Source organism: Pinus tabuliformis, chromosome 8 (genome assembly GCF_031772625.1).
Source record: "Pinus tabuliformis cultivar Carrire ecotype Pingquan chromosome 8, CPIR1, whole genome shotgun sequence".
Taxonomy (NCBI): Eukaryota; Viridiplantae; Streptophyta; class Pinopsida; order Pinales; family Pinaceae; genus Pinus; species Pinus tabuliformis.
Genome location: NC_142294.1, coordinates 1,208,188,661 through 1,208,203,059, shown reverse-complemented (window position 1 = coordinate 1,208,203,059; position 14,399 = coordinate 1,208,188,661). Strand labels below are relative to the sequence as shown.

At 31.3% G+C, this 14,399-nt stretch overlaps 1 protein-coding gene across 1 annotated transcript; it reads right to left on the bottom strand.

Moving 5' to 3' along the window:
- Positions 1-2,660: 2,660 nt before the first annotated feature.
- LOC149239707 (acyltransferase GLAUCE-like) lies at positions 2,661-8,606 on the bottom strand. Its single transcript, XM_089367179.1, has 2 exons — positions 8,031-8,606; positions 2,661-3,757 (listed from the first exon to the last, which is right to left on the bottom strand). The coding sequence occupies exons 1-2, from the start codon at positions 8,484-8,486 to the stop codon at positions 2,819-2,821; spliced, it is 1,395 nt and encodes a 464-aa protein (XP_089223305.1). The 5' UTR covers positions 8,487-8,606; the 3' UTR covers positions 2,661-2,818.
- Positions 8,607-14,399: the final 5,793 nt, after the last annotated feature.

The following is a 14,399-nucleotide window of genomic DNA, read 5'->3' as shown; positions in this document are numbered from 1 at the left end:
AGTTATGCTCGTGTCTGCTTCATTCGGGTCGTAGAATTTGGGCATATCATTTCTTCTAGGGGTCCGAGTGTAAGGGACGTGCATAAGCTACAAGGTTGTTGGGAAAGACATAAGGGACATGATTTAGCATCAATGCCAAACACCTGGAATACCAAAGCGTTGTGTTATTACAATATTTACAATACAAAATCCGCAACCCCAAAATCGTCTAAACAATGCAGGGGAGGTAACTACCTTCTCCTTTGTTATATTTCATAATTAAACTGAATAGAAATGTCAAAGAGAGGTCAATGAAAAACAACTCATTGGTTTTCCCACTTATAGGCTATAGAAGTTGTGACTGATGTTGTAGTTGAGGCTGAAATTAAGAATGTGAATGTGATTTGTCTTCTCTGTAGAGTTGTCAAGACCATTACAAGCCCTCCTCGACGTCTAACGCTTTAGAAGCTTTGTTGTTGCCATGATTTCTGCATGCTTCTGCTTCTTCTTCGATGTGACTCGAACCTACGACTCATCCGTCAGACCAACTGTTGGCTCTGGAAGTCATGGTACTAGACCAACTAGACCAACTGTTGATGAAAAAATTAGTGAAAAGAGGCTTCAACAACTATGGTTGTAGTTTCAATACATCTTCCAGTTCAAGATTTAGATGAGCGTAAGATTTAGTTCCAGGTGATGCAGAACCAGTGAATGCGCCAACAGCCGCAGTCAAGTAATGGGAGCATTAGGTATCAAGTGTGTCTAGCTCACTGCCACATCACCACTAAGTATCATATGCTCGCAACCACACCGCCACTAGGTATCAGATATGTCTGGGGCCGCCACCTGCCTGCCCAGGCCACAACACACCACATCAACATGCATTGCAATTTAAGTTTGTTGAGTGAACATGCATTGCAATTTAAGTTTGTTGAGTGAACATGCATTGCAATTGAAATTTTCTCACTTAGTGATAATGTCTCCCAAGCAAAGATTAGCAGCATTTAATGTCCTGAACTAATGCTGACATTAGTTTAGCTCTTTGAAAATGCTACGCGAAACAGAGTGAAGATATCAATATAATATATGGTTATAATGCTAAGCGAAACAGAGCAAACATATCAATATAATATATGGTTATAGCCTCTCCGCCTCGGGAAGAGGCCAAATAAGATGAGCAAACATGAAAATAGAAAATACACTACGATCTTAATATAATATATTATGGTTATAATGCTAAGCGAAACAGAGCAAACATATCAATATAATATATGGTTATAGCCTCTCCGCCTCAGAAAGAAGCCAAATAAGATGACCAAACATGAAAATAGAAAATACACTAGGATTTTTAAAAATTTCATTAAAATTTAGTTATTCATGATATTAACCAACTTTAACTCGCAAAAAATAATGTTAAAAACACATTTTCGATTACTAAAATCCCACCAGCAAAAACTAATAATATTAATAATAAAATTACATATATGCGAGGTCACTACCATCAACTCAAAAAATATCAACAATCATATGAGCAATGACATGACAAGATGCTCTTAACAATTCACATAGATCGCATTCCACTCTTTGAACCACTGTCACCTAGAAACATATTAACTTCTCTATTCAACTAATATATTTGAAACACATTCTAATTATTTCATAACTTATTACTATAAAATAAAATCAAGTATTTCATAACTTATTACTATAAAATAAAATCTTTCGAAACTTCATTTTAGAAATATGAAAAAATATGGCGTTAGAATCCATGAAAATAACCATAAATATGTTTTTATTGGGACTCTGCGATCTCTTAATTATTATTATTATTATTATTTTTTTAATTTAAGGTTGTTTTCAAATATTTTGATCACTTTTTTGAAAAATGAAAAAATATAAAGTTAAAATCCATGAAAATAAGTATAAATGTGTTCTTATTAGTACTCTTGGATCTCTTAATTATTTTTTTATAATTTAAAGTTGTTTTCAAATATTTTGATCCCATCCATTTTTTATTGGGTAAGTTGGGTTGGTGAGATATATTCAGAGATTGAATTTCGGATCACTTAAATATATAAAAGCCTGTAAATATGTTTTTTGGGAGGGAATTACACTATTATCTCAAACTTAATTATATCTTTATTATTTTTTTAATATAAAAAAAATGATTTTCAAAATGATATGAGTAAAAAAAATAAAAATAAATAAAATTGTAATAATAACATTTTCAACTTGACTATTACCTCAAACTTAACTACATCTTTATAATTTTCTTGTAAATAAAAGAATGGTTTTCAAAATGATACGAGGGAAAAAAAATTTAAATCAAAAAAGAATTGTAACAATAACATTTTCAACTTGATTTCCCCAGCTATTCATTGGATCACAGGGTTTTCGTTCACACTTCCAGGAATAAAACCAAGTGCCGATTTTGAAAGGAATAAAACGAAGTGCCGATTTTAAAATTGAGAACGCCGAAAAGGAAATTACTCCACCCACTCTTTCGCTAGATAGAGTTAAATTAAATATTTTATTTTCAAATTTAAATAATTAGAAAATTATCACATAATATAATATACTAAATAAATAATTTACAAAATTCAAATTTATTTATCAAATAATCTAACATTTTAACCTTAAAATTATCCAACCAACCTTGTTCAGAATATGATAAAAAAAAGTAACCAGATAAAAATATGGTTCTACTATATGAATAAAAATTAGCAAGTACAAGTCAGAATTGCAGGAATGCTACACATCAAATACGAAGAAGAAGAACGCAGCTAATACTTAGTGTAAACACAAATGTCAATCGCTGGATAAATGGACGGATGGGATGTTACTTTGTAAGTTGGAACAGCTGGTGGAAGCGTGGGAATTGAGAAGGTTGGAGAGCAATGGCAACGTTGAAACCGCCACCTCCACCACACTGCTGGTTCGGGTTGGGGAGCAGCATGACCAGTTCCGAACAGTGGCTCAGGCCCATTACAGGGCTCAGATGGAGAGGATTTCCCCACGGATATTCCGCATCCTCTAACCCCAACCTCCACCATGCAACCACAGAAAAACTGTTCACCGCACAGGGTATCCCCTTGTGGACTTGCAGCCAATCTATCACAGACCTGACATAATCGTTGCCTATTCTGGACAACCCTTGCTGGACCTTGTGCACCAGGGTCGAGAACGGCTCGTCCCGGAGCTCTTTCACCGTTGCTCTCGCATACCCTGGTACCACAGCGTTGCCCGCGTATTCTCTGGAAAGAGGTGGCTCCATTCTGGCCCTGAATTCCACGGGAAACAACACCGTGGAAATCTCATCATTCTGCATTTCCAACGCCAGACTTCTTGCCCTCCACAGGTGCGCGGTCACCACTTCGAAACTGGTGCACTTCTTGATCTTGCCATCCTCCATTGCTTTTTCTTTGAGGCGATTCAGCATTTCTACAGAAACGGGAAAGAGCTTCAGCACAAGCTTTGGCCGCGGTGGTATTTTGATCGGTTCTGACTCTGTGAGTGCCCCGCCGCCTTCTCTTTCACTGGAAGCTGTCACTCCTCGAGGAATATCGCAAAGCTTGGTGTACTCGAGATGGTCGTGATCCATTCTCTGAGGAACCCTGGCTTTCAGAATGGTTCGATCCAAGTCTGGTGTTACCTCCAAAGTTTCTCCTTTAATAATGGAAGCCAGATTTACTGTAAAATCGAATGAAGATATTCCATCAAAAAGGCAGTGATTGAGTCCTGCCCCAACTGTAAAACCCCCACATTTGAAACGAGTGACCTGCCAATGTCAAAGCTGTGAGTAAAAATTTCGATTATTTCTAGTCGGCTAATGTTTTTCGATTATTTCTGGTCGACTAATGTTTTTCTTGCACTGTCCAAATTTCAGAGGATCATAAACCATAGACAAATAGCGAGTACAATGAAATTTATGTCCTCCGGATGTGGACCGTATTGGGTTTTACCGAAACAATAGTTACGTTGAAAATAAAATAAGTAGTTTATTTATGGGTATTAAATGACCCTGGGTTGTATATGTCCTTTTTATTTTGGCAGGCTAATTAATGGTATGCATATATAGTCTAGGTTCACTGAAAGTAAGTAACTTGTCGGTGCACTGAAAATAAGTAACCTACCTTCGAGCATTAAATGAGCGAGCGAGATTGTAATTGTTTTGTATATGCAAATCAATTATCTAATAAAAATAATTGTTTTGTATATGCAAATCAATTATCTAATAAAAATATATACAATCGGTCCATTAACCAATCACATATTTATTAGCCAATAATTAAATTAAAACATCAATCTTACAAATAAACCAATAATAAATACGAAAAAATACAATTATCTTATCTATTTTTTTTCTTATATCATTCTCTTTTCAATGTCCTTCTCGAAAGCTTTGAGAATTAATTGCCCTTTATGAAATCTCTTTTCAATGTCCGTCACATTTTTGTTCCCGGAAAGCTTTGAAAACTAATTTCTTATGTGGGTTCATGTTTTTTGGTTTTGTGCAGTTTTTTGGTTTTGTGCAGTTGGTCGAATATGATTTGCGACCTCTATGTTTCATATTCTCTGTATAGATGGGTATCATCTTTGATCTGTCAGTTTTGTCAAGAATTTTTTTTGTTTCTGGAATATGTTTTTATGTTTTTCCATCTTCATATGTAAAATGTTTATATTTTTCATATAATACAATATTTAGTTTTTTTATTCTGGAAAAAAAAATTCCCCTTTAAAAAAAGTATCATTCCTTTTTTCATAATAGTTCAAAATTTTGTTATATAAATATATAGTCTTTATTTTTTATTATTAACTAAAGTAGTTTAGTATTATATTTTTTTTAATTATAAATAAATATATTTAATTGGATTGAGAATTAAGAGAAAGTTGATTAATTAGTTAGTTAATTAATTAATTTGTCAGATTTATTTATTTTCATTTAAATTTATATATAATTAAATATATCTGTTTATAATTAACTATTTTTTTATAAACTTAAATTAAGAATTTTAAACCTAATAAATAATTTATTATTCTCTTTTTAATTTAAAACTAAATAAACTATATATAAATTTCTATTATTTTAAGGAATATTAAAAGATAAGTTAAGATTAAAAATAAATGTTTATTAATTAATTAGTTAATTTAATAAGTTTATTTTTTTAAATATATATGTAACTAAATAAAATATTACTATAATCACGATATAAAGTATTATGGGATAAACTAGGTTAAAAATATAAATGTTAATTAATTAATTAGTTTATTAAATTTATTTATTTTCATTTAAATGTATAAGTTATTAAATATAATATTTAATAAACAGAAAATGATGTAGTATTAAATGCTTTAGATATTATAATAATAAATATCTAGTTATATAATATTTTTTTTCAACATATTGAAGTATATTTAGTTGAATTAGAAGTAACTAATAACACACATTTTAATATGAAAACTATTTAATTATATTTTATAAATATTTTTTTTACCAAATGTAATAATACAATTAAGTTATATATAACATTCAAAATATATATTGTATAAATAAAATCTAAATATTTTTAAAATTTAAATATTTAAAAAAATGAATTTGCAATTCATATTTCAATAGATAATGGACTTCCGTATTACTAATCTTTTTTAAAAATGAATTTACAATTCACATCTCAATAGACAATGAACTTTCATCGTTGATTTTAAAAAGATAATATTACTAATCCTTTTAAAGTAAGAGAAAATTGATAGTAAAATCATTTTTTATTAAAAAATATTTTAAAATAATAAAGTTTATAAAATTTTAATGGAATATATAATTCAAAAATATTAAATTTCATTTTTTTTAAATCACATTTAAATATATAATATATTAACCTATAAATAAAATTCAAAATAGTCAAATAATTTTTTTCTAAAATTATTTAATTTTCAAAATAATATAAAAGTTTATATAAAACTAATTTTAATATATAAATTAAGTATACCATTTAAATGTATGTTCTACGAATACACATGTGTAAACCTAAGATCATTAGTTTTGACTTACATTACAAATTTATAAAAAATGTATTTAAGTTCATTTCAAAAAACACAACTATGAAAAAAAAAAATTTACTCATAATAATAAATAAAAACTATTTGTAATTATATTCCTTCATTATTAAATTTAAAGCTATATTATATAAATAAAATTCTTCATGATTAAACTTAAAACTATATTATATAAATAAAACTCTTCATTATTAAACATAAAGCTATATTATATAAATAAAATTCTTATTCACAAAATTGATCAACATTCATTTTCAAAACTATTCTCTTAACAACATAATAGAAGATATAATTTTATACCATAAGTAAACACACATACTTTTCTTACTTCAAGTAAAGGATAATAAAGATATGCAATGTTATTCTCTCTCTAAATAGAAGAGTGATATCTATCCAATTTTTTTTTTTTAAATTACCCATATATCTATATATGGATACATATGTGCTCAAAGTACTATATGTTTAAAAAAGATATAATAGAAGATATAATTTTATACCATAAATAAGTAAGCACGCATGCTTTTCTTACTTAAGTAAAGGATAATAAAGATCTGCAATGTTATTCTCTTTCTAAATGGAAGAGTGATTATCTATCCAGTTATTTTTTTTTTAAATTACCCATTTATATACAAATACATATGTGCTCAATGTACTATGTTTAAAGGAAAAAAATATATCCTCCTATTTCCAATTTATGAAATAAACATATAAAAATTATTAAAAAACAAATTAAAGACCAAATTATTTAAAATACACATTCATATTTAAAAAAATATAAAATTCAAATATAAAAATTTCCTTTAAAATAATTAATATTTTAATTTAAAAAATTCTCTTGCACAATAAAGTCTCAATAACCCTATTATTTTATTGTCTATAAAATAATTATTCAAGATAAAACTTTCTTAACTTTCTTCTTCCTTTTTCCAATTAATTTAACCACTGTCTTTACAATAAAATGCTAATTAATTCAATTTTAATTTAAAAATAACTTTCTTTATAAACTCCTGTGAAGCAATTAAATTATTCTTTTAATCCATTCCTTTTTAAAATCCATGACGCTCCCATATCCATCAACCTCACCAAAATGACAGTACAATACTTCTTTAAAATTCCTTTTTAATGATGTATCAATGCATTTATAACTGTGACTTATGAACCACCTAACCATTTTATGTTTTAACCACCATTACATCGTTATTATCACTCTTTTCCAATTACATATTTTACATCTAACTTGGTAATTAAAAAATTATAGATCTCTGCGATCAATTACTATATTTCGCTCTGCGTCCTGTAACGCTCTACTCTAAACTTTCACAAAATCTTATTTCATGTAATCTTCCACTGCAATCAAGTAACATTATACTCGCATCTTCAAATTTCACCCCCAAATCTCCATCCATCATCTTTAGCGTCACCACCTCCAAATCTGGTCACCTCCAAGTATCGATCTATCTTGTCGAGAGTGATCTTTCAAAGTCACAGTACACAGTAACTGAATACATTGAATATATATATAAACACAAACACTAACACTGGTCTATCTAAAAGATGCAATCTAAAGTAGCATCTTGATATAGATGGCAGAGTTTGGAATATTTAGAGATCTAATCAATATAAATACTGGTTTATCTGAAGTAGCATTTTTATGTTGATTATACATCTCTAAATCTGGATCTAAAGTAGCATTTTTATGTGGAATATAGATTTCTAAATATTTTTTTTTTTAGATTTAATCAACATGATCAGATGAATTATTTAATCTAGATCTTATTTTTTACTATTTTAGAATATTTAATATTTTTTAAATTTTAGAATATTCTAGAAATCCACAATCTTTTAAACTAATTAAAATATTTTTTAGCATTTCTTTTAAACTAATTAAAATACTTTTTAGCATTAACAATATATCAGGAAGATCAAAATAACCCTAAAACCACGATTCAGAGCACCAAAAAAATTGGAGTAAAAGACAGAAAGAAGAGAGCATGGACCTGGAGGGTAAAGAGCGGGAGATCTTGGAGGTGAGACTGAGAAACGTAGTCCTGCAATATGAGTTGCCTGAACGCTGGGTTGGGAAACTTTATATCCTTCAGCTCTTCCACAGTGAGATCACTCGTCCCAACAGCAAAGAACACCCCAGCGCCATTGCAATCAATCTCCAACCGATCCTCGTCCTCGTTCAGCGCAAGCCTCCCGGCCACGAAATCGTAGTGAACCAGCAGCTTTCCAAGGGCGTCTACGTACCTCTGGACTATCTCATCAAAACCCATGTGAGCACAAGCAGGGAAGAAGGTGATTGTTGCAACAGTGGATACCAAAGTCTGATCAATGTTGGAAAGAAACATGGAGCGCCGTGAGGTGGGCTCTGCTGGATACACTGCAAAAGGCGCCTCCATCGTTATTTGCAGGTCACTGACAAAATCCTCCTCTGTCATCGCCATCGCCATTGCTCATAAACTAAATTGCTTCTTCACTTGCTGCCGGGTTTCTTTGCATCACACCTGAGCTGATGCTTATATTAAGGAGCATCACATGGAAGCAGCCAGTTAAGCATGGTATAAACTTGCCAATCACTCCCGGTAAAATATTTATTACTGTTTTGTTTTTGCATGATGTTATATATATATAGGTATGTTAAATATAATAATTATAATTAATAAGTCTAATTAATACACACTATTTTTCGTTATGATTTGTTTGCTGTTTGAATTGGAAAAATCGCTTTTTGAGATTGCTAAGAAAGTGTTATTATGATGATTTAGTAATATATATAATAATTATAATTAATAAGTCTAATTAATATAGAATATTTTTCATTATGAGTTGTTTGCTGTTTGAATTGGAAAAATCTGTTTTTGAGATTGCTAAGAAAGTGTTATTATGATGATGATTTAGTTACGTAAATTAAAAGTAAGGTCAAATTTGTCTGATGAGATGGTTTTGACATAATTTTTATACTAATTAATGGATTATATTATTTAGTGGCTTTTTATTCTATACAGTTTGTATTATTATCATTTTATTTTTCTAAATTTTATATGAAATAAAATTTGTATAAGTTTAGGATGAAGTAATGTATTTTTTTCTTTATTTTAATTAGAATTTCATCACTAGGTTTGGTTCATATTTATTTGATATGGGTCTATTTCAATTGTTATTATATAACAATCTACTATATTATACCTTTGGGGCTTATTATTTGTTCTATATAGATGACGTTATTTTCAGGAAATTTGAACCTTGAATTTCTTAATTTACAGAATACTTCATATTACTACTTGTTCTCTATAAACGAGGCTACTTCCGGGGAATTTGAACCTTGAATTTCTTAATTTACACAATACTTCATGTTACGGTTATGATGGACTTAGTTGCAATTAGAGAAAGAATTCAACTCTTTTAAGTTTATTTGGTCTTTTTAAATTTAAGTCATTGATGAAGGTGCAACTTCTTCTTTATTTTTTATTATTTAATATGTTTTTAAAATATTTACATTATATAAATTTTATACATAATTTAATAGTATTTTTAATTTTTGCTCTCTAAGATGATCTCTTCCTTTATTCCCCAATAGACTAGTCAAGGCTAGACATCTTTCCCATCCCTACTTGAGCCGAAGATGAGGGTTTTGGCTAGAGTTAGAGGCTATTTTGGAGTTTTTGGCATACTTTAAATATCAATATACTTAATATCACTAGCTACCACCCTACATCAAGCCTATGACTTATCCTCCTCCCTATAAATAGAGTTACTTTCAAGGGATTTGAACTTGAATCTTTTAATTTACACAATACTTCATATCATAAAGATAAGCAATTAATCTGCCACTAAGAGACTTTGTTTAACTCTTTTAAATTTATTTGGTATCTTTAAACTTGAAGTCCTTAAGAAGGGTGCAATTTACTTCTTCTCTATTTGAACTTTTCTTTATAATTCAACCTATCCTCTTCTCTGTCGATCAAGTTACTTTCAAAAGATTTGAACTGAATATTTTAATCTACACAATACTTCATATCATAAAGACAAACAATGGATCTTAGACTAAAAAACTTCATTTAACTCTTTTAAATTTATTTAATCTAAATTTGAAATCCTTAAAAAGAATGCAATTTACTTATCTATTTTAACTTTTTTTCATAATTCAAATTGCTTTTTAATAATAAAAAATTAGTAAAATTCTTATTTTTTATTATCAAATTGCTTTTTAATAATAAAAAATTAGTGAAATTGTTATTTTTTATTATTGAAATGTTTTTTAGATGTATGAAAAATCCTTAAAATATTTACATTATACAAATTTTGTACCTCAAAATTTTGATTTCAGTTGATTAAATAATACTCTTAAAAATGAATTAAATGTTAATAATAAATTTGTGCATATCTTAAAGTACCCATATATAATAATTTACCCATCAAAATTTAATTGCTATACTAGTGATTTTTTTTTACCTATCCACTTTATTTGCTGAATAATAAATTTAACCACTGACGACTAGTCCCATCCAATTCTCTCAATTTGCAGACTAATTAAATAGCATAGAATTCAGATATCAATTATGTTACTGTTCAGATATCAGTGAGACGTCATATTCGAATTTCTGAATTATGTAGAATCCGTAGGTATATTTATTTTCTGAGCCAGAGTGATAAATGTAGTGCGCCGTTTCAGCCGGTCTTCTTCTGGAAAGCAGTCGATTAACTGGATAAGTTGTTACTTAATTTTATAATAAAGCAGATTCTTGATAAGTAGGTACCTGTTTAAGTAAAAGTTGTTCCTTAATTTTTATAATAAAGTAGATTCCATTAAGTACTTATAGAGGAATTTTAATGTAATAAGTTTTGTTTGAAATTGAATAAAATATTAACATTACACCTGTATCAAGTTTATGTATAAAGTTGGTTATCTAAAATAAATTGTTTTCCGTTTCCGCCGACATAGATTATCTCTAAAAATTGGTTTTAAGCAAGTTTCAGAATTACAACTTTCCCATACGAGTAAGTTAATTATGCCTAAAAAGTTAGGCTGCTTAATTTTGTTTTTTAACGCCATATAAATAATTTTTTACCATTATTTATACTTATATGATAAAATATATAATAATTTTATTTAAAAATAATTTTAATTTATTACATTTTAATTAAAAATTAAGAAAAAGTTGATTTTCACTAATATTCCCTGAATCAAAGAATATATGTGTTTTGAGAATGTTGTAATAAATCTAAATTTTTAAAAAATCAATTAGAAACTGTCACACACCATTACTGTACTAATTTTTTTTTTTACTTTCCAACATAGAATTATGCATATATACCACGTTGATATTCTTCACACGCCACACAATTATAATATGCTACTGTTTCTCGAGCATTACAATCAAAGTTTACCTATTATAACAATCATTTATGATATGTATACCTCTACCCGCTCATGTAAGGTTTAATATTATCTCCCTATATGCATTTTTCCATACCCATGACATTGGATAAGCTTTGGTTTGTGGCGAAATTCTAATAGGTGGGTTACAAATCCAAAGTGTTTACAAAGCACGGTAAACGGTTCTCATTCATAAATGTTTTGGTTTATGCCATTTACTATTCATGAGCTGGTTTAAGTCCCCGAGGGAATTGAAGTTGTGGCACTCTGTCCGGCCCTAGCGCTCATCTAGCTGGCTTGATTTGCGTCGACCATTTGGCTTGATGAACGGCTAGCCAACAGGCCGTCATGTGCCATTGCGTTCCCGGTGCTCCAAGCGCCATACGGCATGACATCTCGAGCTTACCAATTCGCGCTTGTTTCTTTTCCCGGTTCTAACCTGCTGATCGGACGATGGCAGACAGGCTCGTTCAGATCTAGGGCTATTATTGAGCCACGAGGTGGAAGGAAAGTTTTGAAGTATTTAAGAGGTGATTCTCCTTCCAGCTTGTTTCTTGTTTTCATTGTGGAATGATTGTATGCCGCTTACAGTGTTGTGGTGCTCTGCCTTACCCTGAAACCTTCTGTCTTCAAATAATTCGGCGCACAACAGCATGCCTCCGCTATTCTTCTTGGTATCAGGTATAATTCCCTTCTTCATCAGGTTCCGCATCTCTCTTTTCAATACTTGTAATTTGTCAGATGCATGAGCCTCTGCAGCTCCAGTCTTGGTTACAGTCTCTGCTAGCTCGTTTTATTTCTCTCAGTGTTTTGTTCAAGGTTCTTAGTTTATGGTTTAATGTCATACTCAGGAGGATGGCTCGACGACTAACCAGCGACGACGAGAGACTTCTCCACACCTCTGTCAACCCAAAATCAGGTAAGAGTCATGTGTTACCAGAGACCCCTTATTTGATTTTTGCAAGGTAATGGTTGAACCTTTGTTCATTTGAACAGGAATGTCGGGGGTCCTGCTCTCGCATTTGGAGTCCCTCCGCTATACTTCAAGGGTTTCCTTGCTTGACAGTTTCTTTGTCCCATTCTCATATTTAATGGTTTCTTTATGACTGGTTTCCTTGCCCATACTCAGGCGGGAACCACTGTTTAAGAGGCACTGTACGCTGAGCTTAACTGTTACTGTCTTTCATTTAAATTGTATAAATGTCTTTTATTTGTGATCTACGCCGCTGAGCGCATGCAATGCTTTTGTTAAACGACGTTATCGGTCGGTGTAGTGCCATTTCTTGGTTTAGACTTGATTAAGAAATCATGAATGTGGCATGGGAGTTCTGGTATGGCTCTAGCTCTGTTTTATGGTGTTTTCGGCTTACCCGTCTTCTCTGTAGCTTGACTATGAACACAGGCTTAAATTTAATTTATAATCGTTTCCTTTCCAGAGTAAATCTGTTTTTTTTTTAAATGATTAGTTCATCTATTTAATGGTTCAGCATTTGTAGCCTCTGCTGGCTAAGCACATGCTTAAGCTCAGCTACGGTGACTCTTCCAGAGCCGGGACAATTTGTTAATACCTGTTGTGCATGCATATTATTAAGGGTTATTCTCTCGTTCCACGATGACAAGGATGAATCTGTTTGTTTTATATTCTAACCGCAAGTATATGTGTCTTTAGTCAAATGTCTCAGTTATGAAATTTGTGAAGGAATGTTGTCGTTCCGGAACTTGGCCTTATTCTGCCAACGATCTGTTCGGCCCGTGATCTCATTGGTGGAAGGTTAGGATAGTTCGTTGTTTTTATTTTAACACTGTTGTAATTTGAAATATGAGCTCATTTATTCTGTACCATACTAGATTTTCTTCCCATTTGAATACAGAGAATGCTAGAGTTCCTTTTCGTTTTTCACTTCCATTTGAATACAGAGAATGCTAGAATTTCTTTTCGTTTTTTCACTTCCATTTGAATACAGAAAATGCTAGAGTTTCTTTTCATTTTTTTTTCACTTCCATTTGAATACAGAGAAGGGTTTACAGTATTCATTTCTATTAAAAAATTTTCTATCAACGGCGCCACAGAGCTTCTAGCTCGATTTATTCTATGTTTGTGTTTTGACTGGAAGATCCAGATTCTGTCTCTGCCGGCTGCGCAGAGACTGGATCTAGAAAGAAAGAAATGAATAGATTGCTTTTTCCGTTATTATTTACTTGTCTATAAAAGATCATAAAAGGATTCCACAGTTATATGCTTAGCAATCCATACCTGTTTAGCAACAGCAAACCTGTTCGTAATGCTTGTCAACCTCCCGTCCGTAGGAAGATCCTTCTCGATCTTCCACCCCCAAGCACTTCTGCAGATCTTCTTGTCTGCAATTCCTCTGGCTATGCCAGGTCTCGCTATCTGATCCTAACCAGACGTAGCGGATTCAGGAAGTTTCTACCTTCCAACACATGCTATCTGGTCACTACCAGACATAGCATCTTCCCCTTTCTGCCATCTGATCCTAACCAGACTTGGCATTTTTCCCTTTTTCCTCACCTTTCATCCTGGGGTCTCAACTGTCCCCTCAAGGTGGTTAGGTAGGTTTTTTCCATTTAACTACCTCAGCAGTTATTAACCAATATTAACCATACACTCAAATTAAATAGTGAAGACACAATTAGTTATCATAATAATTAACAACACTAACAACAGAGTTTTTATACTTATCAAACAGAGTTTTAGCTCACAGTTAAATTTACTATTTTACCCAACATTATCACTTCACGAGGAGCATTACATCTCCCCCTCCTGAAGTTCAACATCGTCCCGATGTTGCTGTTCATCTGAAAACAGTCTGGGGTAAGCTTCCTTCATACTCTGCTCATCCTCCCAGGTGGCCTCATCAGGCCCAAAGTGCTGCCATTGCACTTTAACCTGGTTGATGACCCTTTTCTGCAGCTCGACTCTTCTCCGATCTAGTATGTTCACTGTCTCGACCATGAACTCTCCTTC

Coding starts and splice junctions, on each gene's coding strand:
- LOC149239707 (XM_089367179.1), bottom strand. CDS start 8,486: ATGGCGATGGCGATGACAGAGGAGGATTTTGTCAGTGACCTGCAAATA. Junction 3,758..8,030: donor TCCCGCTCTTTACCCTCCAG/GTCCATGCTCTC, acceptor TGACATTGGCAG/GTCACTCGTTTCAAATGTGG.